This window comes from Numenius arquata, chromosome 1, assembly GCF_964106895.1.
Source record: "Numenius arquata chromosome 1, bNumArq3.hap1.1, whole genome shotgun sequence".
Taxonomy (NCBI): Eukaryota; Metazoa; Chordata; class Aves; order Charadriiformes; family Scolopacidae; genus Numenius; species Numenius arquata.
In genome coordinates this window covers 43,080,902-43,107,134 of record NC_133576.1, presented here as the reverse complement: position 1 = coordinate 43,107,134, position 26,233 = coordinate 43,080,902, and the positions used below count along the sequence as shown (strand labels likewise).

Genomic DNA, 26,233 nt, shown 5'->3' with positions numbered 1-26,233 from the left:
GTTTATTTTCTCTGCATGCTGTTCAATCAATCACTTCTTTTCAAACCACCTATAGATTTTGCCAACCGTGCGTGAAGATTCTGGCTTCTTTTCCTGCCATGCCATCAACTCTTACGGGGAGGATCGTGGAATAATTCAGCTCACTGTGCAAGGTAGGAAGAGGACAACATAAGGAAAAAAACACAGCTATTGTAGTACAGTAAGTGTATGCCATCCTCAGAAATCTGTTGGGGGAGGGAGACTCTGATTCCTAATTAAATCTATTCCTCATTGTCAAAGAAATGAGGAGCTTCATTAAGATACTCAGTCTCTCATTTTCCAGCATCACAGATTAAATAAAAATAAAGGATAAGCTTGAGTCTTTCTAGATCTGTACAAATTAATAAAGAGACGTTTTTCTTAAATACACTAGCTGAAAATCTACTAAAGATACTTAAAACTTTAACATCTTCAGTAGCAACAGTGGATATGAGGGGGTTACTTGGTTACTTTTCAGAGGAAGTGGTAGGGAGTTGCATTTGTTTTTAAAGAAAAATGTGCTTAAAACCCAAGTCTGAAATAAAGCAAAAGCAATCTGACTTTAGAGAAATGTTAAACCTACTGTGGATCTTAAAACAAAATATTTCAAGTTTAATCAGTCAAAATAATTGTAATCAGTTTGCACATTGCAAACTCTAGGAACCTATGTTGCCTGGGGCTGGGGTTCCCCCCCTGCAGGGTTTCACTCAGACAGACAGCAGCAAGTCCTAGGGTGGCTGAGGTGACAGTATTTGAGATGCTGAGCCCAGGCAGGACTCAGCCACTGGCCACTGCTTATTTCTGTACTGTGCTTGTTCCTATGCTTGTGTGCCTTTGAGCGTGCACACAACAAATTTATAGGACTTGCAAATTTCTTTCTCCCCTCTCTTGATTCCAAGTAACTGCAGATGTCACTGAATGCCTAAGGCAGCCACGTCGAAAAATTCGGGTGGAGGTTGAGGACAGGTTCTCAATTGCACCACCGCTTATTTAAACTGCCTTGACAATTTAAAGGGCCATTAGAATGGGTATAAATGCTATTTATTTACATCCTTAACTCTAGAGGCAGAAAGGGGCTTTAGTGTAATTTTAAACTGTTATCAAATTATTCTTTTATTAAATTAAGACTTTGAAACATACTCAGAGATAGAAATTTTACTTCCTCCCCCACCAAATTTAGCATTTTAAAGTTTAGTATTCATATTTCTACCATCACTTTTTGTGTAAAAACTGTAGAAGTAGCAGTGAAATGTGATGGTCAAGGCAAAAATCTTTTCTAGCATGAGTAGTTCAATCTGGAGTGCTTTTAAGGAAATGCACCTCTCTGTTGCATATGAGAAGGTTAAACAGAAGTCAGTATTCAAGATTACATCAGTGACTCCCAGTTGAAAAGTGACTTCTCCTCCCTCTATTGAGTATTCTTCAGCAGGTGATTGGCTCAGGGTGCTAATGAGTGACCGGAGAAAATGCCATGAGACCTTACCACCAGTAAGCTATGCCAGGGCCACGCTCATTAATGTTACTTTGCTAGGAGTATGGGCTTTTTTTCTGACTAAAACTCTGTGTGTGTGTTTATTCAGAGCCCCCCGACCCTCCTGAAATAGAAATCCGAGAGGTGAGAGCTCGCAGTATTGCCCTCAGATGGACCATGGGATTTGATGGAAACAGCCCAATTACTGGCTACGATATTGAGTGCAAGAACAAGTCAGGTAAGAAGTACTCTTCCTCTGAGGTAATCCCCATTGCTAGTCATTCAGCACTGAATTTGTATAGTAAAAGATAATACATGAATTGAAACTGCCTGATGGAAATTTTTACCATGGTTTATTTAATCTTCCACAATAATATTCATCTTTATTTGTTGTCTTTTTTTTTTTTTTTTTGAGGTAAGGACATTAAGGTTAGCAATTGCTGCTTTTCCCTTTACTGAGAGAAACCTACATTTAAGGGGGACAAATTTTATTGTAAAACAAGCCATTCTAGGTGACAGCCGGTATGATGGTTTTGCTAGCTGATTCTTGGTCCTTGTTTTTGTCTTTTCTCCATTTGGATTTTGTTTTCATTTTCTATCTTTCCCTATAGAAAAATACCTGCCTTTATAAACTATCTTTTCCTGTTTTGCTGATTTTTGGAAGTTATTGTCTATTGATATGCAAGTATATGGCATCTTCCCGGGAAAGGTTGCAGTGAAAAAGGGTAGTTATGAGAATTTCTAGACAAAGAAAGCTATGTGGCAGTTTGCTGAAGCACCACACAGAGTTTTCAGTAACATGCTTGAAATACTCCAAAGGATAAGAACAGCGGCACATACTGGCAGGCCAACGGGAGCAGATACCTTTCTGCTAGGTAGATGTTCATCAATAAACATCTAGTAAGATGAATGAGGTAAATGGTTAAAAAAAAAAAGAACATCCCAAGACAGGAAGACACTCCTATTGACTGTTCACTGTCTACTGAAATCTAAAAGCATTCAAGATCCTTTGGAACTATGTTTGTGATGTGAGATCATACTTAAAATTAGGCACACTCATAAGCACTGTCCCTGAGTCAGGCTTTGAGAAGGGACTAGATAGGAAATTGCAATGAGACGATGTTTATATATTTTAAGTATGATTAAAAAGGCACTTTTTAATCACAGGGAAATTATATTGTACTGGTTTATGTTGGAGTTTGTTGCACTATTTGTAAGGCGACATAGTCCACTAGTAGGAATGGTCTATGTGTGCTTATCAGTGAAACATTCTGTTGATCAAGACAACTATAGTACTCTTGTAGTCTTCTTCCTTTAGTTCTGAGATGTAAAAATGTACTTATTCATAAAATCATAAAATTTTCCATTGTTTTTTGAAAAATCTACCCATCTTTACTCTTTTCCATTTGTCTACACTGTGGATATCCTTTGTGCTTTACTTAGGCAAAAATAGTGTGATGCTTTTATTACTAGATAAAATATTTTCAAGAGTGTTAGATCATCAATCACTGTTTTGCATTGGCTTTGTAAATGAAGTTGGAAAGGTACAGGTCAGCATGGTACCTGAAAGATTACAAGCAATAATTCCCCACTAAGGCTGTGATCAGGAATCACAGCTTTGGAGATGTCGACTAGGCAAGGATGCCTTCAAGGGTCATGTATGACTAAAAGTTTCTGGGCTTTTTTTTTTTAAAAAAATTCTTTTCCTTTCTTTCCAACCACCCACCTGCTCCAGAACAGGTTTTGAAAGTCATTCTTGCCTGATAGGCTCCTTTCTTACCCTGAAACATCATTTGTTTTCCTCAATCACGTAACTCTGCATAACCCCATCGAGGAAGATTGAGCTCTTTTCCTTTGATTAAAGCAGCAGTGGAAAGGGACTTCAGAGCTCTAAAACATCTTTGATAGATTTAGTTCAGTGTTTTCAAGTGATAGTGCAGAATGCAGGCAAAGATTAAGTGGTAATCACTCTGAACATGCATTGCAAAATTATGTCTCTGTAATATGGCATGATAAATCAGCAGCAAGACAACAAATGAAGCGCCATCAGATTGGATGAAAACATCAAGATGCAACATAGTGATAAAGGTTAAAAAATTGAAAGAAATTAAAAATAGTGGGTGGCAGAATTGGTGTTGGAGAAAATATTTCTTTGCCTGTAGATGAAGACAAATACTGGAGGTCATGTCCTAAAAAGAACAGATTATTATCATCTCACTGCAAACAACAGAAATGTCATTTTTTAGAATCTGAGGCTGAATGTTTGGAGAAACTAGGATCAGGTTTTTGAATTCTTGAACACAATTGTTGTCACTAATTAAATCATTGAGAAGATGAAATGCCAAAGATGGCTACGTAAGAACTTGCCCATGGTGGTTGGGGGAAGTAAGAACAAAGAAGAGGGAATTAAAGAAACTTCTCACAGTTTCCAGGTATTAAAGGGACAGAAGAAAACTTAGGTAAAATGTTCACAATCCAGATGGTAAGCTCAGGGAACAACCTGCCAATGCCAAAGTAAAGCTGTAAACAGCACAGTTGTGTTTAGTGAGAATTTTCCACCTATGTTGCTTACCCTGAAGACTCAGAAATGGGCTTACAGCAGGATGCATCATCTAGACTTTTCAAGAAGGAAAACCACAGGACTTTTCCATTTCAGAGAATGTACACGTGACCACACATCATGCATGGACTCTCTCGAATGAGCATGGAGTTGCCTGGCACATGGGTAGGTGGCATCTGTAGGGTCCAGTTGCCGTGCAGGAGCAATAGGAATAGCTCAGCAGTTCAGGCTGTTTCAGAACTTGGATACAGTACCTGTCTATACAGAAATGTACCTGTGCCACTCAGACCTGGCCCTTCATTGAAACCACTGATGTGCAGCCATCAGACTTTTCCGTTGAAGGTGTATGGAAAGGTTTGAAGATAGGAGCAGGTACGTGGGTCCTTCTTTGTGCCTTTCTTCTTGTCCTTTTTATTTTTGATGTCATTAGGGAAAGCTGAAGGGCAAACTGAACATCAGTTCCGCTTAAACCCTGATCTGCAGTGAGAGGGTGGTGCTTTGCCCTTTCTTGTGCTCACGTGTGAACCAAGCATCCTTCAGGATGCAGATGCCCTGCCAGACAGGGGCGGTTTCCACAAAAACCTGTCACGGGAGCGGCCAGCCGGGCTGGGCCGATGGGTGCAGTACCGGCGACGGCCACCAGGTGGCAGCGCCGGCCCGGGCCTGGGAGCGGGCAGCCGCTACCCCGAAATCAGCCTCGAAGAGCAAATGAGCCTTAATTGTCTTCCGCAGAGTAATCCCAAAGCTTCAGCTTTTATTTAAGGAACGGGTGGAAAGCTTCTGGTTTTCATAAAATCATAATTTTTTCATAGGTCATTGTGTCAGCGTGCATTTTACATAACACCGAGAAGTGCCTGGGTGTAACATTTTATGAATGGAATAAAGAGTATGTTAAAAATTCCACTCTTTCTTTTAACTTTTTTTTTTTTTCTTGGTAGCCCATTGCTGCTTGTTTTGTGTGCTTTTTCAGTCTTTCTAGGTAAGTAGATTTTAGAACTCTCTGGAAGAATGATAAAAACCAGAAGAGCCAATAGTCAACCTTAATACCTCACTCAATTACTTACCATGTGGATACGAGCAAATATTTGAGGGTTTGCCAGAAGAAAACACAATTAACTTTTTCTTTTTCTTTTTTTCTTATTAAGACTTAAATTTTTCAAAACTGGAAACAGTTTTGGAGAGAAATTGATTAATTTCTCTCTGGACTGAATTCGTTTGTAGGGATTGCTTTTGCTGGTTTGTTTTCCCTTTCAAAAGGGGATGCCTGTATCAAAATAAACTCCTGAAGTCCATGCAATAAAAATAAACACTGGAAACCTACCTTTAGAAATACAGAAGACTGTGAGTTTTCATCTCTCTCTTCCTCCATGGTATGTTATTACTTAATCTACTAAGAGTCACAAGAATTTTTCAAATTTGTTTATTTTATTTCAGCATTTAATACGTACTACAGAGTCCTACCACTCAGAGGTCAGCATTTCAAACAACCAAGTAAAAACTTAAGCAATTTTATAATATATGGACTATATTAAAAGAAATTATTAAACTCAGCAGGTGAAATTCAACACATTCTCCACACCAAGTGGGTATTTTTTTAAAATTCCTGTTGGCGTGGTACAGTTTAAGAAATTCTGTGAAGTTGTAGCAAACAAAATAAGTTGTAGCTGTGCTGCCTGCAGGTAACTCCTTTAGAGCTTCTGAAGGCATCCTACAGAGCAAGCTGTGACACACTCAGTTACCGAGGAAAAATATATTCAAGAGAATTTGGTTAGCACTTAAATGTCTGATTCCTAAATGTTTTCCGGGTAAAAGAAGCCACATGGACAAGCAAACAGGCCCTGTACCCAACCAAGCTGCAGGTGGCATTGTGACAACTTGTGCGTCTTTAGCAAGCTCACACAAAAGAATTTGCACAGCATGTGCAAATATTTTGTATCTGAGTGAGCTTTCTATTTTTAAACTAGTCTTTCTTATTTGCTGAGCTTTCTGTGATGCTGCCTACAGTGACCCATACTGTAAAACACTCCTGTAGAGCCTTCACTGACATCCCCCATAGGATGCTGCAGAGGTTAAAGGAGGAACATCGCCTGCAGTAAGAAAGAAATGAAGGATGGCAATTTATAAAAGACATCAAGATACTTTAAATGGATAGACTCCATTATTTTGTTTGCAGCAATTGAATGCTTGGATGAAAAGGAGGGGTTACTGTGTTTAGCCAATTTCCATCCTTTTTCCTATTTTATGTCTGGAGAATTTATTAAAAACATAACAGACAGATGAATAGTAAGCATGATTAATAACAATTAACTCCTTTTACAGATACGTGCAAACAGCTAAGGGGGTACTACATTCCCTTTGTGTTAAACTGCTCCTGTAGCCTAATGTGAGTCAGGGCAACAGCATCAGTTCTGGAGGATGCTGAGCCCTGTGTCTAAGTACTCCAAGCTCACGCTCACTGTTCACCTATGGCCTGAGCTTCTGGAGTTTGGGATCAAACTTTCTGCCTGATCTCTCCTAGTCTAAGAGCCCTCCATTCCTGTTTATTAACTCCCTTTCTCCCCTTTTTGGAGCACAACTAACCTTCTCTCGGAGTGAGGCATTCTCTGGGTTAATTCAGCAATGGCAGTATCCTGTGCTGTGAGATGGTTTAACTGCATGCTTGTGTTAGTGACATTAACATAATCTTTTATTTTTCGGTTTTATTTTAATCTCTTATTAAATAGACTCTTGGGATTCGGTTCAGAGAACCAAAGACGTTTCCCCTCAGCTAAACCAAGCCACTATCATTGACCTTCACCCTTCCTCAACTTACAACATTCGCATGTATGCCAAGAATCGCATCGGCAAGAGCGAGGCCAGCAATGAGCTCACCATCACTACTGACGAAGCAGGTATGCTCTAGTTTTGTAGCATCTAAATTGTGATGGGAGTTACTGCTCTTTGACGTGAGGAATCTTTACTTGAAATGCTGCTTATGTTGCTGCAGCTGCATCGAAAGAAATACTGAATTGTTCCCATAAAACATTGTGACTTTTGCAACTTCAGTGTGCAAGCCTGTAATTAAAGCCGTTCAGTGGCATCTAGTGGTCAAAGAAGACGTGCTCCAAATTTTCAGCCTGAGCTACTGGAAATGCAATACCTATATCTACAGTTAGGCAACTCAAACCAACAACATCCTATTTTTAGTGGTCATTCTTCCCCTATGTGTCTTCCCCTAAGGGTCTTGTGGTTTTCCTTAGATGCCTAGATATTACTATAGTTAACTAATTTAAGCTACCCCCCCTTTGAGAACATTGATCTACATGAATCATGCCTTCCTTTGGTATTTTACCTACTACCCCACTCACCATTTAGTTTTCTGATTACTGTACAAGTCCATTGGCTACCATTAGTTAGTGTCATCCCCCTGTTCTTTGTTTCCATGTGTTTTACATCACTAGAGGTTTCTGCTATCTGGGCATTTTCACTTTGAGGGCTGGAGCCACTCTTCTGTGCACTCAAATTGCTGCCTTCAAGTGTCATCTTATTTTTATTTCTCAGGGCTAGCAGAAGCGGCATATGAGTAAGGACAGCACAGCCTTGTGCATGTTATGATGTCCCAAGACCTACATGTTACATGTGACAGTGAAAAAGACTTATGGGTGAAAAGTGGAGGGCTACGGCTCTCTGTTTCAGGAATTAGGAATGAAAATGCTGAATGGCCATAAATATTTCTGCCAGGTATACATTGCAATTATATACAATGTACAAAGATGTACAGAAGAGAAAGTAACCCAAGCAGCTCCAACACCCTTACTCCACTGAAACTGTGTCGAGTTACTCTGAAAAGTATTGACCAGACAGGAGCTTGCTCATTTGTATTTGAGAACACATTTTTGATCTTGCGAATTTTATTTTTCCTGCTATCTTATGCTGAGCCAGCAATGCTTCATTCTTTGGATATTTTGAGAGGAAAACCATAATGCAAGTATCTCGGTGACAGTGAAAACCCTACCTTTTTTTCAAGATTCGTGTTGGTCTAGACTTTATACACTTGGTGACCAATTTTCAGTTCAGCTTATCTGAATACAACTGCGTAATTCCCACTCATTTTCTCTGTGGGTGAATTTACTACAGTGAAAATATACCCCTTGTCAGGAGGACATGCTTTTGGTTCTGAGGGACTTTTGAATACGAACAGGACACAAGCGTTCACAGAATAAAGCAGAGTAAGCAGGAGACTTGAGCTGCATTTCTTTTTTTTATCAGGTGTCTTTTTCATCCTAGTGGAAGGGAAGGTGTGAAGAGTATTTACATTTTTATTAGCCTTCAGTGAACATCTTTATCAATGGTAAATAGTTTGTTTGCAAAATATTTATCATTTGATCAGGGGTTTTCTTTCCCTTTGTTCAATGAAAATGTCAAATCCCTAGAGAAAACAGACTATCCATTCTTCTGGTCAACATCATTTGTGTCCCCAAAATGCCCAACCTTCATTGTGCATATACCTCAAAGTAGAGGGGTGGTTCTTGTATCTACTCTCTCTTTCTCTCTTATTCATCCATGCTTGGAATATTACTTGCTGAGTTTTTCCTGGCTGATATTTAAGTTGTCAGGATCAGCAGCTGGCCTTGGAATAAAAAATCAGCTTTCCCATGATCAGGGTGGAACCTTAACATCACATTTTATTCAGTTCTTTTTAACCAAGTTTCAGAATAATTGATCCTTTTGTCGCTGTCTTTTAATGAGCCGTCTATTTGGAGAAAGAGACCAGCAGTGTGGAACTGTATTCAAAAGTCACTGATCTACCTAGGGAACAATTGGAAGAGAGAAGGTCAGGCTTAGGCGGAGTATGTGATGTTTGTCTCCTGGGGTTTGATTTCAGGTGGTGTGCAATGTACAAGAGCATAATTTTTTGATCACTGTTTACTTCTGTTCTCTGCTTTTGCAATAGGAAATGGAGAACAGCATGGGTGCAGGGAATGAGAGAAAAGGTAATGAGAAGGGAGCAAAATAAAGGTCCAAGAAAGACAATATAAAAACTGAACAACTCAAACCCATGCTATTGGCAAGGGTGCACAGATTGCGTATCACATATTACAGTGACCTGAGTTACTGTAGCTATTAGAAAGAACACCGTAAAAGGTCTCTGTGGCAAAAGAATAGTCAAGAATGGCATTATTTTAAAGCTTACAGACCACATCTTTCCCTCCGTACAACCACAGTTAGGTCCTGCACTGGAAAACAGACTGCAAGTACATGCTTACACTAACACTTGTTAGAAAAAAAAAAAAGCATTATGGCTGCAGTTTAATACTGAAATCAAAAGAGGAAGCTGGGGTATCTGGGTTTTCTTTATGTCTTTGTCAGAAACTCTGTATGACATTAGGTACGTAAAATAAATTGCTTCTTGTTTAGCATTTCACCATGGTATGCTGGGTCTGTAGAAAATTTTGAGGTCTTTCAAGGAAAAGTTAAGATTTTAAGGACCACATTTCAAACCCCACTTTTAGGATCAAATGCGTTGCTCAAATTCCACTACATTATAATGTACCCAGACAAATGGCATTCATGTTTATCAACAGGGGGACGGAATCAAGGCCAGGATTAAAAAAATTCATAGAGACTTCATTTTTGCCAGTGGACTTTTCCCTTTTCTTCTTCCTGTACATAAATGCAAGGGGAATGGAAATTAAGTTCTTTCAACCTTTCAAAATTTCCCATGTGAAGGACAGTCAAGAATGGCCCAGAATAGGGCGTATCTAATAACTTAAACATATTATAGGCTGTATTCTGCATCTCTCTGCTTTTATCAGTTAAAGTAAAACGTTCTGGTTCCTTTCACTGCAGCTGTCATTTACTGCTGTTCCACCCCAACAGCCCCATTTCACCCTTTTTATTGCTTTACTTCCTTTGTCATGCAATTAAACTTAATTTAACACCTTTTACTGAGGCCATATTCTGCATCAGGGGAACCCTCTATAGCAGCTTGAGATTACTCCATTCCTTTCTTCAGGTCTTTCTTTTACAATGATTTACCTCGCTGAGCAAGCAATTTACTTCACACCTCTCCATTCAATCCCAGCTAATTCTTGATCTGCCTTGTAGCTGCCCAACTGACAAGTAGGATCCCATAGACTCAGGGCCTTCTATTTTCATTTGCCTTTAAAGCATCATGTACAGCCTTGGTAGCATATCAATAGTAAATGAAACTCCTCCTGACTCAGGCAGGAGCCGCAGTGTACATTGTCTATCTGGCACTTATTTTTTGCCTGATTTCCAGGCTGGGATACTTACACTGGGGAGGGGGACAGGGTAAAGTGTGCAGGTATTTGTGTATAAGATATTTGATATTTGACTGAATGTGCTCAGTCTCTAGTGAATAAAGAGGATCCCACTGGAAAGTTTGTGACATCATGAAGGCCAGCTGAGGAGTTCCTGCTCACCTGCTTTCAAATGGGTTCTGCTGCCTTTCTATCACCTACAGGGTTCTGACTGCTGAAAATATGTCTTGCCTATTTACAAAACAGAAACAGCACTGTAAGCATATCACTAAACAAGAAAAGTCACTATTATTCACTCTTATTTTATTTGCCGGGTTGCTGTATTTTGGTATGTGTTGTATTTCACTGTTGGCTAGAGATGACATTTGAATAAGGAAGTTGCTAGGCTCTGGTTTTGTTTGACAAAGTGGTATCTTCAGTTTTCCATATGACACTGACTCTGTCCAAATCTCTGGGATGCTGGCGTGTTAAATTGGTCACACAACATGTGAAGCGCTGAATGCTGTGTGCTGTGAGGGTCAGTTTTGATCCATCTCTCTTCTCTCTTTCCAGCTCCTGATGGTCCACCTCAGGATGTCCAACTTGAGCCTATATCTTCACAAAGCATTAGGGTCACCTGGAAGGTAAGTACATGCAGCCAAGAATATAGACTCTAACAATATTTTGGTGCATTCAAATAGGTTCCACTGATGAGAATATTATAACAACGGTGGACCAGTTACTTTATTTGGGAGAGACCTTACAGATACCTTTGCTGACAAATATATTGGCCATTAAGACTGATGCATTATGCAAAGAAAGAACCTTCCATTGTACAGTAATAGCAGCAGCTGCTTAACTGTACTGATGACAACGACATTTTCTATTTCCTTCTGATTTCAGAGATAAGTCTATGTGCTTGGAAAATGAGCACTCACAGAATTTCCCTGTGGTTTGGGGCAAAATTTCCCCAAACCATTAGAGCCAGTGGGATTTTTTTTTTCCCATTGCAATGGACTTTGGGACAGAGCCTTTCTGGAGGCATGTCTGCACAGAGAGAGCAACGTAGTGTCTCAGTATAGCCCATGAGAACTGATGAATCAGAACAACTGATTAAAAAATGTCAGCACTGATATTATTTAAAAATCTGGCATCTCTTGTGACTCAATTAATTTTTTCTAGATTTTTCCCAGTGTTTTGACAACCACAGAATGTTTTAGATACTTTTGATATCATATCAGAGGTACTTAAACCATGGTTTAAATGGTTTTGTGCTATATACTGCTTGTACATTGTAGTGGACAGGATAAAGATATATAATTGCAGTAGTCTAATAATATCACAGAATCACAGAATCACAAAATCTTCTTGGTTGGAAGGGACCTTTGAGATCATAGAGTCCAACCACAAAAAAAAACACCAAAACAAAAACAAAAAAACAAAAAACAAAAAAACATAAAACAAACACCCACAACCCCACACCCCACCCCACCCACAAACAGACACAAACCAACAATCTCGGGCACTAGAGCATGGCCTGAAGTGCCATGTCTACACGCTTCTTAAATACCTCCAGGGATGGCAACTCCACCACCTCCCTGGGCAGGCTGTTCCAGTGCCTGACGATTCTCTCTCTAAACTAATTCTTCCTAATATCTAATCTAAACCTCCCCTGCTGCAACTTCAGACCGTTTCCTCTGGTCCTGCCATTATTCACTTGGGAGAAGAGGCCAACACCCACCTCTCTACACCCTCCTTTCAGGTAGTTGTAGAGGGCAATGAGGTCTCCTCTCAGCCTCCTCTTCTCCAAACTAAACATGCCCAGTTCCCTCAGCCTCTCCTCATATGACTTGTTCTCTAGACCCCTCACCAGCTTGGTGGCTCTCCTCTGGACATGCTCCAGCAGCTCAATGTCCTTCCTGTAGTGAGGGGCCCAGAACTGAACATAGTACTCGAGGTGAGGCCTCACCAGCGCCAAGTACAGAGGCACGATCACTTCCCTGCTCCTGCTGGCCACGCTATTCCTGATACAGGCCAGGATGCCGTTGGCCTTCTTGGCCACCTGGGCACGCTGCTGGCTCATATTAAGCTGGCTGTCCACCAACACCCCCAGGTCCTTTTCTGCTGGGCAGCTTTCCAGCCACTCTTCCCAAAGCCTGTAGCGTTGCTTGGGGTTGTTGTGGCCAAAGTGCAGGACCCGGGACTTGGCCTTATTAAACCTCATCCCATTGGCCTTGGCCCATTGATCCAACCTGTCCAGATCCCTCTGTAGAGCCTTCCGACCCTCAAGCAGATCAACACTCCCACCTAGTTTGGTGTCATCTGCAAACTTACTGAGGGTGCACTCAATCCCCTTATCTAGATCATCAGTAAAGATATTAAACAAGACTGGCCCCAAGACTGAGCCCTGAGGGACATCACTGGTGACTGGCCGCCAACTGGATTTCACCCCATTAATTACAACTCTCTGGGCACGACCATCCAGACATTTTTTTACCGAGTGAAGAGTGAATATGTATTTCAGTTTCCAAATTGTATTGATAATTCCATATATTTAAGATTCTGAAATATGTAGTATTGAGTGTTGGGGTAAGATAGTGGCATAATAGTCGTTAATTTCTATAGTGATGTTAATTACTCCTGCAAATGCAGATAATGTATATTTTGCCCCATGATATGGACCATCCAGAGAGTCAGGATAGCAACAGTGAGCTGCTGCTTGTTAACCATGTAAATAACTGTGGGCTGCTTATTTATTTTTCTTATTTGTTTGTACAATAAATAACCAGAATGTTCCTGTGTTAGTTTTGAGTTGATTCCTGAAAAGACAGGTTTCTACAGTGCACAATCTCCATACAGTGCAGATGGACATATAATTACTGATTTGTCCAACTAGTACAGAGGAACCTCTGCTGTCAAGGTTTTTGGAGTAGTTCAATGGTGTTTTAAAAATGGTGCATTAAAAATTCTGTTTTGATGAGGCATTTCAGTAGTAAGCTTCAAAAGCAATAGTCTTTATCAGGCTTCTTATGTGCAGGTCACAAATACATTGCTGATTCTTGGATCTCGTCCACATCTTTAATTTTTATCAATGTTGGTTTTCATTAAATGGTTTCCAAAAACAAAAGGCATACGGTCACTAGCCACAGGTTTACGTGGTGGTTGAAGTGAAACACAGCAATGTACTTATAAAAGACATACATGAAGCACAGATTTAAATGCAAAACACAGTCAGTAGAGCAAGGAAAGTAGCTATTGAAGCAATGCAGAGTGTACAGTGATGCTCAACACCTGAAGTAAACGCTTAATGAGTTGTTTCTTTTTAAAGCACTCAAGAAGTGTGGCTACCATCAGATCTAGTCAACAATAACCTCCATGTTTCTACACATGAACTTGTTTTTATGGATGTGTGGGTAGGCAGCTTGAAAGGCTTTGCTTGCTTTTTTAAAGTTTACTTTGGGGGATATTTTCAAAAGCAACAAGAGAAGATAGGCACCATTGGTTAACTGCTGGAGTTTATAGCTGCCATTTGTGATTCTGAAGATATGCCATTAAATTTTATAGATGCAGATGTGTGCAGGCAGCTATAGGACAAACAAAATCCCCACACCTACACTTCAGTAACATTGTCTAAAATATGGTTCAATTTGTACTTTCAGCACACTGAAAGAGCAACTTAGTGTCCTGATCTCTAGGTATTGCCTGGGGAGTAGAAGCATATCAAATGAGCATCTGGAGTTGTATTCTCAGGATTATGTTTGGAATTTGATTTGTGAATACTTATTGAGTAATGATCAGTATCTAATAGAACAAAATAATCACAGAAACGGGCTAAAAATCACTGGCACTTCAGTGAAATTCTGCTCATTGTGATCTTTGTGCTGCCAAACCCTTGATGCTCAGTTTGAAAACCCTTTGCCTTGATTTGCAGTCATTGCTCTATCTGCTGGTAGGTTAGCTCATCTGATGGGTGCTAAGTTTCTCTGTGGTGCTGGATGTAGCTGAAACCTAATTGTTTTCCTTGACCTCAAAGCTTCTTTGCAGACAAAGGTGAAGTCTCTGAGCTGCGCTCCTGAAAGCTTAGTGCTTGCATAGTCCTACCTTTACTAGAAGAATTATTTTCTGAATGACAATTTGTAACAGCTAATTAATAAGTCCCCCTAATTAAGAAGTCCCAAACCAGGAGTGAGCCATTTACTTCCCTTGATTTATTGCATTTGTCTCCTGGCCAAAGCAGTTTTAGTCCATTACTCAAAAAGGTAATTTAAGATGGTCCCACATACATACTATAGTTTAGTGACATGCTGCATCCTGACTTTTGGGTAGGTCCTTACAATGCACTGCTGTGCAGAAGGCACTCATTGCATTGTGCAACACAAAGTACTTAAGAATAAAGAAATACCTCATGAGATCAATCCTATATTGTCATGGAGGCAAAAAAAAAGGAAGACAATAAACTCAGTAATAACCTGGTCATTTTTATTTTGGAGTCGCGGAGCTTTTGCCATGAAAATCTCTGATGACATTATACAAAAGGGATTGGGTTGAGAACCATAGTTGTATTTAAAGTTGACAAACCTCATTTAAATACAGACAGTGTCAATAACAGCAAAAGAAGCAGAGAATAACACATCAATTATCTTTCATCTGTATTAAGTTCTATTTATGCAGCTTGCTACAGTCATTAATCTTCCTTTAAAGTTTCTCTTAGCCCACTTTTAGAAAATCCTAGTTAAGCAATGTTTTATAGGTCTGTGATCTATTTAATCCCCTTTCTATGTGTACACATAGAACACTGGGTTTCAGATTGAGTTTTTAAATAATACTCAGCATTTTTTTGTGGTTTAAAATGGTGCAGAGAGAATGGGAAAGAAACAGAAATTCTCATTTAGAAAAGAGCATGAAAATATTATTTTTTCTTGTAGTACTTTACAAGGTAAATGAACCCATTAAGTTTAGGGATGGGAAATATTCCTTCTCCTCTTTATGCATATAAACATGCACACAACTATAAAATATCATACTTTACAAAAGTCATCGATACCCTATTTTACAAATATTGAATTTTATGAGATAAGTAGTAAGATCATGGGCTGAAACACTTTTTCTGAATGTTCTATGACTACTGGCAAAGTTAACAATATTTTTCCCCATGAACACTTAGTCTTGGACAAATGCTGCTTCACTGAATTTTGTACCAAAAAAAATAAAATTGTGTCTACACACAAGAATGCAAATATATCAAATATGATTTATTTGTGCAAAAGTCAATCCAAAATGAAACACTTGTACTAACAAGGAACATTTGAAGTTTTATGGAGCAGAATATTTCAATTGATTTGTTCTGAAGTGACTCTGAGCTTATTTTATATTGTTTAGTGTTTCAAAGTGAAAAAAAAAATAAAATGCTGATTGATATCTTATTTAAAGAAAAAAATCCCCTGACCTAAACCAATTATAAAGATGTTCATGAAAAGTGCAAAATTTTCCATTTTATTCCAATTCCAAAGGAGAAAGTACACATGCAGAATTCCCAGTGAAGAGGCTATTCTGGCTATAGTCCTGCTCCGAGAATATTTCGATATATGGTATATGTATGAATCAGTTTTATCATTATGTTCCATCTGTTTTACCGTATGACATATGTATCAAATATATGTGCTATATGCTCCTCTAATCTATTATGTACAAGGTGAAGGCTCACTTTTTCTTGGTATACAGTGCATGCCTTATGGTACATAGTGTACATACATACAGCATCTTAATGTGTGCTGTATGTGGCAGTAGGCAGTGTATGCCATTCACAAAACAATAAATGCATTACATTATGTGGTGTATGTGTTTTATGCACGTTGTTTCATGTGTCAATGTGCAATGTGTGTTTGTCACAAAGACTTCCATTCAAAAGCCACCCATGGTAACTCATGGGAATGTTCTGGTTGCAGCCTTTAACTAGGAGAGAATTTGAAATCCTTCAACTAGTGAAACAATTCACCCTGAAATATATAATTATTTAAATGCGATAAAGATATTTTCTTCTCAGACAGAATGAAACAGCTTTATCTTATGAAGATATATGAATCTCAAACACAAAAAAAAGTCTGACCTTGGTTTCCACCCCACAGTCCAGCTTAAAAAAACCTTCTGCTACAATCATTTAAAGATCATGAAGCCACAGAGTTGCTCAGAATAGGTAACACACTTGCAAACAAAGTGTTTGATAATAAAAGACCTACATGTTTCTAAAGAAGTTGGGGGTTTTTTTTGGCAACAAAACACAGAAATATTCAAAAAGGAAAGAATTGTACTCCAATTTCCAAAATTTCCAAAACAACAGTTCTAATCCTTGCAGTGGGCCTTACAAGATGCTCAAGACCTGAATCTCCTAATTTGGTCGTCTGCATCTGAACGGACAGCACCACACTTACAGAAGGCTTGTTGGTACCAGAGGAACTGAAGTAGTACAGTGGAAATTATATCTTTGCTTCAAGTTTTGTTTCCGTTTCTGAAGGCAGGAGGGAGAAAAAAAGAAAGCATCTGAAGAGATAATTCAATCAGCCGGACCCATCTAGTGATACATCTTAAATACAGAAGGAGTGCTGGCTTTTGCAGAGAAATGATTTGTTGGTAGTGGATGAAAGGCAAATCTTACCCTGGTTTTATTAGCTCCTGTGAGACTGCAGTACAGTGGACTATAAACTCGCTGAAATAGACAGGTCCTGTGGCAGAAAAGAGTATTCTTATTGAGAATGTGTTCCTCAGTAGATTTAATGGGATACTGTCTATGCCGGTTTAACTTATTGCCAATGAGCTGCATCACAAAGACATTTTTAATGGATCGGTGGAACGGATGAACTCATGGGCATCTGGTGGGAATCTGAAAGAGGTTTGGAGGATTTGAAAGAGCTTTTTGTCCGTGGATTATAAACTGTGTCTTTAAATGTTTATAGTAATTATACCTCATATACATAAAAAAATCAGACAGGAACATTATCACATAGTGAAATTAGTCCAATACTATTTAAATGGAATTTTAATAGGTATTTCTGTCAATAACAGGTTTTTCCCTGAGTTACCAATCCTTGTCTTACTCTAGACTACATTTCATATTGCAGAGTAAAGAAATGTTTTCCCCTAGTCAGATACAGGGAATTTTGCACTGTGATTGAGAAATACGGTACATAATTATGGCCAACAATTTGGTACTGTCTGTATTCTTGAATTCCAGATATTGTACACCTTGTTTTAGTAGCTATTCAGTATGCAAATCCCTGCTTTCCAATCCATTATTGCCTTCAGCATTCATTATCTAATCATCTTTCCACACTACACACTGAATGAACAGAAGCATATTTCAAAGCACAGCGTAAAATTTTCCTAATGCATCTAGCTGAATAAACTTATGCGACTGCCTTCAACAGATCAATAAATGCCTTACTAAGGATTTAGCAAGTGAATGGTTGGGGCTTCTGGCAAAACCACAATTAGTAGTGAATGGTAGGCCTGTAATGCAAATATGCCCTTATCAATTCAACTTTGATTAATTCACCTGATAAGAGAATAAAACATTATAAATTCAAATTACAACTCAAGTATATCTCCTTATCAGATTTTTCTCTGTATAAAACATTTAAAGGTCTTTGTTTTAGCATAGGAATGCACAAATTACAAGGCAGTGCACCTGAAATTTATATATCATGGTTAAAAGTTACTATTTCATGTGCAGAGAATATTTTTGAATTATTATCTAGAAATAGACTTGCATTAAATAGGAAAAAATGTTGACTTCGTGCATATTTCAAAAATTTTAAGGGCAACAACTTGACTTTGGAGACATGTACTTAATATGTAATCTTTCATCTTCTGTTTAGGCTCCAAAGAAGCACCTACAAAATGGAATTATTCGTGGATACCAGATAGGTTATCGGGAGTACAGTGCAGGGGGCAATTTCCAGTTCAATATCATCAGTATTGATACCACTGGGGACAGTGAAGTTTATACACTGAATAACCTGAAAAAATTCACGCAGTATGGCATGGTAGTCCAGGCTTGTAACCGGGCTGGAATAGGACCTTCGTCTCAGGAAATCATCACCACTACTCTTGAGGATGGTAAGTCCTAGGCAAACAGCTATCTCGGGACATATTATTATTTCTTCATTTCTTTTTACCTTGTTACATTTGTTGCTTGATTAGTGATTATATAATGGGGATAATAGAATACCAGACTTTACAGGTGTTAGATACAGTAGACAGCTGAGTGGGAAGAGACTAGCCAACGAGCACGTACGATTTTCATTGCAACAGATGCAGAATCATCCAGGTGAACCCTACTAATGTGATATATCCTGCTGTGAATTATATTGATTTAAGACTCTAGCTTCCATTAAGAAACCTGTTGCTCTGGTGTTTACATATTTGCATATTTTGTGATCTCATCATAGTGATCTCATCATAGTTTTGAGATGGTAAGAAGTAAAACTCTGAAAAGTGAAGTGATACTGTTAATTTTGTTGGCTTTCTTTTCTTTTCAAATCAATCTGCTGTGAAACCTAGAGCGCTTGTACTGCACAATGCCTTATCCTGCCAGCATGAAAAGAGATGTGGGTTTTTTCCAAGGATATCCAAACTAATGAGAGAAAAATCATTGTTGTTTCAGATGAAATTCAACCTGTCTAGTCCAAGGAACAATTTAGATTCCTTTTTTTTTTTTCAAACTGCATAAAAAGTACTTCTCTAACAATGAGAGAGAGTCCTCTAGTGGAAAAAGAGAATGATTCTATATCCAAAAAGAGGCCAAATATTTTAGAGGAGTATAAGAGCAAATAATAATCCTAAAGGATAGCGTGAGTCAGATTTTCAGCTACTGTAAATTGGCATCAGTGTACTGAAGTCAGTGCCAGCTAGGAGTCTGACTGTTTACATGGGGGAAATGGAGCAGCACATATCTAAAATTCTCAAGAGCTACAGTTTTTGAGGCATACGCTTCTCGGAAAGCTGGTGTTTTTCATTTACTCTAAATGCTTCTATTACTGCAAGACCTCAGAAGGCAGTATACTTACACGTGCACATACTTTGTATTTTAATAAATAAATTTTTTTGTTCAGAATCCAGCATGCTTACTTTTCCTGGCAATGTGGGGTTTTTTTGATCCTTACTCAATTTTGGGTCCCTCTCAGAATTACAGATGTCATGAGCTTTAAAAAAATGCCAAATACTAATACTGTGGTATTGCTTTGACAATGACAAACTGACACTAAATGGCCAACAGAAAACGCCTTAGATTTGGCTGACTTTTTCTGATTTTTCTAAATGTCAGTGAAAATATTTTATGAATGTTTTTTCCAATATTTTTAAAATAAGTGTCTGCTTTCCCCCACCACCATTTTAAAGGGACCGTAGAATTTTCCAGAAAGATGACAATTTGGCTGCAAACTTTAAAAATATATATTTAAATTGCTTACAGAATATTCTGCATATTTCAGTACTAGGACACATTTCTTTTTCAAAAGAAGTGACAAAAAAACTATTAAAAGACTAGTCAGCAAGTGGGGAAGCAGTACATCAAAAGTCATTCCAGGGAAATCAGCTGCATTCGCAGAAACGTGGATTGTAGCAAGAATAAAGGTTTTGCATTGTTAACAATGTGCAACTGCTAATTAAATAACGGGTGGTGGGTTAACAATGAAAGGATAGCAATGAAATTAGAAAGAAATGAAAGCAATGAAAGAGTACCCGAAGGGTAAATACTGAGTTATATTCATCGAGTTAAAATTGTGAGTATCTTATTCCAGTGCCCAGTTGCCCTCCAGGGAATGTGCAAGCCACTGCCACATCACCAGAAACCATCTCTATTTCTTGGTCAACGTTGGCAAAAGAAACTCTGAATGGGATTCTGCAAGGATTCAGGGTTATCTACTGGGCCAATCTCTTGGACGGAGGTGAGAGAAATCAAGTTATTACCACGTAACAAGCCATGTGTGGCCGTTATATCATTTACTCTCTGCTGTGAAGGCATGGTACTTCCTTTTCTCTTTGGCTTAAAGAGAGCTTCATCTACTTGTGAAGGCAGCCATTTTCTGTACAGCGTTAGCAGAGCGGCGGGCATGGCAAAGCTGACTTAAGGAAGGCTTCCACCGTGGGTTGGCAACACTCCCTAGACCTGCCAAAATACGCAAAATGACCTGATCAAATTTCATCTCAGTTACAAAGTCCAGCAGGTTTCTTTTATAAAGAATTATGATATTTACCTAGAACATACCTTCCCCAAACCTGTATTTTATTTTAGTTTGATTGGTTATCTGTTTGCTTAGCTAGTTGCCTACTTGAGAGGTTATTGTTTATTTTTTGACAGGATGCATGTTATCTCCATAGCTGAAGGCAAAAGGAGGAAACTTTTTTGGAAAAGGCTTGTTATTTTTCATGCCAGCCTCTTCTGTTGTGCTTATGTTTTGTACTTTTAGCATAATTCCTAGGGAAATAGACTCCCGAGCAAATGAGTGAAATGATGAGAGGAGAAATGAGATATCTCACTAATCTGCAATTTGTCACATGATGATAATTCTATGTACAATCCTTTCATGTAAATTAAATACTTGTAGGTTTGAGATGCACATGCCCTTATTCCTATCCGCCCTGCTGAATTTTCATAGCTCTAGGGCAACGAGCTACCTCCTTACTTTTGCATTCATCCATCAGGATCATGGGTTACTCTAATATACAGTTGTCTTGCAAATCCTGGCCTCTGTTAGTGTGAAGTGGAAATGTAACCCAAAGGCCCATTGTTACTGCTGGTACTGTTAGAGTCAAAAATATTTGGAAATAAGACACCAGTTCCTTTGTACATTTAAAAATAAAGAAAAAAAATGTATGAGAAACAGACATAAAAATGTAGACATGACTGACATAAAATTAAATGTTTTCAGTGATGCTTGTAGTCTTTGGATCAGAGCCTATGTGAATATTATCAGTGCACATCTAAGCTCCTATGTGATGTCCTACAACGTGATGAAAAAAGATGATGTTCATGCAGTGCTTAAAACTGGATTTTTTTCATTTGTTCAGCTTTATTTTCTGCCCCAAATATGTTTAAAGCTTTTTTGACGTATGAGTTGTACTTAGCTTGCTGCAAAAAAGATGCATCATCTTTCTGCAAGTAAATCTGGTTTTACAGTGTTTAAATCTATTGTTAGCTGGTATTACTGCCATCAAGTGCTTTGCAGCAGCACTTGCTACATAATTTAAAACAAAGGGGCCTTTTTTTGTTTTTACTTATGAGAAATGTTTTTTCTCGAAACCAGAAAATCTTTATGAAGATAACTGACTTCCTCATTTTTGCTTTAGGGAATGTTTTGCAATAATCTCCTCTTGTTATCTATTCTTTATGAAAAATCTTATTACTTGTAGAAATTTTCAATTTTCTTCCCTGTATTTAAAAAAAAATGCAAAGAAAAGTTTGAAAATTAAAGCTGGGTCTGATTTCAATGGTAAAAAGTCAGGTCACAAAGGAATTTATTTTGATTTATTGTAATTCATTGCTATTTTGTCATAATGAAGCATTACTTCTCTGGTAGACTCTTTAATCCCCAAGATTTTCGTGGAAGACATCAATAGCTGGGAGAAGACTGAACTTGGCAATAACTCAATTTCTTTTCTATTCTGTAGAGCTAGGAGAGATAAAGAATGTCACTACTACACAGCCATCCCTAGAGCTTGACGGCCTGGAAAAATACACCAACTACAGCATTCAGGTGTTGGCTTTTACACGAGCTGGAGATGGAGTGAGAAGTGAACAAATTTTCACCCGCACTAAAGAAGATGGTAAGGATTAAAACATTTTCCATTCCAACTTCAACAAGATGCTTACATGTCTCAGGTTTTCAAAACAGTGCAAATATTGTACACAAACATGCACAGTGAGAGTTGTGTCTGGAGGTCTTGAGTTAGGAGCAGATGGGGAGGAGTGTGCGCCCACAGCTTTGAGAACAATTTGAGTGTTTCCAAGACTCCAGTACAGGTGAGCCAGAAGTTTGTAGATAACACTAGTGATCTGAGCAAGTTTGTCTTTATTTTTGTTTTCAAATACCTCAGGATCTTGCTTCAGAATTTTGAGAGTTTTTGAGTTAATTCTTTCAAAGTGATTGAAAATCGGGAGAGGAGGAGAGACTATTCCGGGATATTCTTATGTAACTTATATACTTCTAAAGAGATTATTTCCAGCATAAAACCAAATTTCCTCCAAACACCTCTTCCCTCAAAAGCAAAATGAAGAACAAAATCTCTTGCCTCTGTTCATAGACCAAAGCATGGAAAATTTAAGTCCTGAAGCTGAAAGTTAAGGAAACTTTTAATCACACATGGACACACACACACAAGATTTCATAATCACTTTCCTGTAACTTCAACTATGGAAATCTCTTCAGGTTGCCTCAGTAGGATGCCACATACTGATCTATTTTTCAAAGACTAGAATTTCAAATTCAGAGGGAGTTTTGTCCCTAACCTGTTTAATGCCTTCAAAAACCCATGAGGTGCTCAAATACATCTTTAGATCCCTAAAAACTTTTGAGATTCTGGATCAAGAGTTATTTGGCAGAAATAAAAATTCACAGAGTCCTAGCAATGAAATTACTTGAATAATGTTTGATTGGTAAATTCTCCTGCGAGTTATGCAATGTTTTTTCAAGGAAATTAGTCAATGGATTTTTGTTAGTCATCCAGTTTACTGGTCATTCATGAATATATGAATATATTTGTCAATTTTTTTTACTTGTAATGAGATTTTAAAAAGTGCCAAGAGATTAGATTCAGTAGATTAACTGACTTGATGAATGTTTGGGGTTTTTTTCCCAATAAAAAGATGAATTGATAAATGCTATTAATTTTTTCCAATAAAATACTAAGGGACTCATTCTAAAATTTACATACATTGTGTGGTCACCTGGCCCCAACTGTATTTGTATCCAGGGGATGCAGTATAAATGAAAATTGGACTTCTAAAATTTTTTATTACATTATCAAATGAGTTATTTGTTCCTTGTTCTATTTCCACGTGCTTTCCATCAATTTGATCGAAGTATATTAATAGCAAAAAAAAAGAGTAAGTTAATGTCTAATAGCTGAGAAATTTAGGCATATAGTAGTGTTGGTTAATGTAGGTCTGCTTCTTGGACTTGCTGGATGTAGGTATCACTGAAATCCTGCATCAGCTTGCAATAATGGCTTTGTTTAAAACTGTCTCAAGATACTGCACCAAGTCTAATACTATCAAGGACAATTTGCTCAGCTACAGACTTGCATGTCTTAACCACTGAACGTTAGGTCATTCTGATTCCACTCTAAAGTCCTTTAACAGCTACTTTGGAGCACCTGTGTCAGATACTCTTGAGACACCCAGTGCTTGGAGGCAGATGTTTATATATCAAAGAAAAATCTAAAAATAATCATAGAATCATAGAATACCAGGTTGGAAGGGTCCTCAAGGATCATCTGGTCCAACCTTTCTGGGCAAAAACACAGTCTAGACAAGATGGCCCAGCACCCTGTCCAGCTGAATCTCAAAAGTGTCCAATGATGGGGAATCCACCACTTCCCTGGGGAGATTATTCCAATGGCTGATTGTTCTCTTTGTGAAAAATTTTCGTCTCCTAATTGGAATCTCCCCAAGAGCAACTTATACCCATTACTCTCATCTTTTCCATATGACTCTTTGTAAAAAGGGAGTCTCCATTTTCTTTGTAGCCACCCTTTAAATACTGGAACATGGTGATAAGGTCTCCCCTAAACCTTCTTTTCTCAAGGCTAAACAAAGCCAATTCTCTCAGCCTTTCCTTACATGACAGCCATTTGATTATCTTTGTGGCCTTTCCAGCCTGTCCACATCTTTTTTGTGTAGCAGGGGCCAAAACTGAACACAATGTTGCAGATGTGGCCTGACAAGCACTGAGTGGAGTGGGATAATGACTTCTCTATGCGTGCTGTTGATGCCCTTGTTGATGCAACCCAGCATCCTGTTGGCTTTCTTTGCCACAGCAGCACACTGTTCACTCATACTGAGCTTGTTGTCCGCCAGGATATCCAGGTCACTTTCCACAGAGCTGCTCCCTAGCTGAGTAGATCCCAGCCTGTGCTGCACTCCTGGATTATATATTTTTCTGGGTGCAAGACTTTACCCTTGTCCTTGTTGAACTTCACAAGGTTCTCGTTAACCCTCTCTTCCAGCCAATCCAGGTCTTCCTGTAGGGTGGCTCTCCCTTCTGAAATGTCCACTTCTCCACTGAGTTTGTTGTCATCAGCAGACTTTGTCAGGGTACACTTGATCCCATCATCCAGATCACTTATGAAGGTATTAAACAGTGTTGACTATTTGGCTGTGACATCTGTCACCCCATTGATCGCCAGGGTTGATTTGACTGGTCTGGCTGGCTGGGCTGGTGTCCCTGTCCTCCCTCACTCCACGTGCATCTCTTCTGAGGCTGCATGCTCAGTTGAAGAAGACAACCTTCCCTGATTGAGACATACCATTCATGGGTCAAGGTTATATGGTGGCTGCACTCCCCTGTTAGAACCTCCAAATATGCTCAAAAAAAAAGAGAACCATAAGATCACCTGCTGCATTTTCAAGTACTTTTTGTCAAGCAGATCCTAGCATGGCAACTTTTCACTGAATACTTTCTGAACACAAAGACTCACCCCAGAGCCTTGAGACTGGGACTTAAGCCACCAGCAGACAAGGGAGTTGCTCCACACTGCTCCAAGAGTTTACGGACAGGCTAGTCTCAAGGAGATATAGTTCATGTCAGAGCACCCCTGAGGAGAGCAAGAATGTGCTTGCTGGTCTATGCCTTTGAGAAACATTGATGCCTGATGCCTTATGTGTCAAATTGGCCAGCCAGTCCAATATAGGAGGACAATAAGGAGCAAGCATCCTGTACCAGTTAAGGATCCACCATAATGCAATCTTTTTTGCTGCAAAATAGGCTGAGTACTTGTCTCTGCCCTGCTGGCCAGGGAGAGTGATGGATAACTTGTTGCTTGATAACAGTATTTCCTACCTGAAGGGTTACAGTGCCCATTGCTCCCTTCCCCTAATACACACACCCATCCAGCTCCTATGGTCTGTCTCCAGTTTGCAACAGTTCTGAAACATTGGAAGCCCCAAATATTTTTTTTCCCTTAACCCACTTCTTCCTAGTTTGCTTCTCTAATTCTTGGTGGGTCTTTTCCTCTCTCTCTTTCTGAGATCACACAAGCCCCTGAGATCTGCGAAACACATAGGCTCTGACCATGTTTGGCTGCTATGCAAAAGCTCATCTCTCATCTTTAATCCCTCTGGCAGTTCAACAATAATTCACCCCGAGGCAGTGTGACTAACCTTTTCAGATGTTTTCTGATGCCTCGCATTGCTTCCACTCATTAAATCTTTTGTCCAGAAAACTAAACTGAAATGCATTTCCAGAAAATGCAATGATTTCATGTTCTGCTTCACAACTTTTTATTAAAGGCAGTACAGGTTTAGAGTGGAATACATAAAGGGTTGCAGTTAAACATAGGCCAAAACAAAAGCCCCAGGTCTAAACATCCTTAAGGCTGTGGAAGTTAGATGGGAAAAGAGCAATCACATTGCCAAATCATATGCATCAAACAGGTGCCTCATTCCTCAGAAAGAACAGACACTTCTTTTGTAGTTTTCTAAGGAATTATTCTAAGAATTATTCAGTAGGCCTAATTTCAGTGGACCTAAAAGATTCTGCCCTAAAGTTAATTTAAACACTCTCTCAGCATGTGAAATAATTGCAATCTTAACAGAACTTAGATCTGGAAACCTGACAGTTCTGCTTCCAGACCTTCTCTGGCTAAAAGCATGACACAAGATATTCCACCCTCCTCTAATAAAATCTGTAAATCTGAGATATTTTTAAGTGTCTTGCCAAGCCCTCTGCA

At 38.8% G+C, this 26,233-nt stretch overlaps 1 protein-coding gene across 2 annotated transcripts in view; it reads left to right on the top strand.

Moving 5' to 3' along the window:
- The window catches only part of DSCAM (DS cell adhesion molecule), a 405,642-nt gene that overhangs the window by 294,218 nt on the left and 85,191 nt on the right, over positions 1 to 26,233 (top strand). For both annotated transcript variants that reach the window (XM_074157779.1, XM_074157857.1), the window contains 7 exons: positions 56 to 152; positions 1,599 to 1,727; positions 6,773 to 6,940; positions 10,865 to 10,935; positions 18,163 to 18,403; positions 20,086 to 20,232; positions 21,956 to 22,111. In XM_074157779.1, coding sequence (XP_074013880.1) covers positions 56 to 152; positions 1,599 to 1,727; positions 6,773 to 6,940; positions 10,865 to 10,935; positions 18,163 to 18,403; positions 20,086 to 20,232; positions 21,956 to 22,111 — 1,009 coding nt within the window. The remainder of the gene's footprint in view (positions 1 to 55; positions 153 to 1,598; positions 1,728 to 6,772; positions 6,941 to 10,864; positions 10,936 to 18,162; positions 18,404 to 20,085; positions 20,233 to 21,955; positions 22,112 to 26,233) is intronic.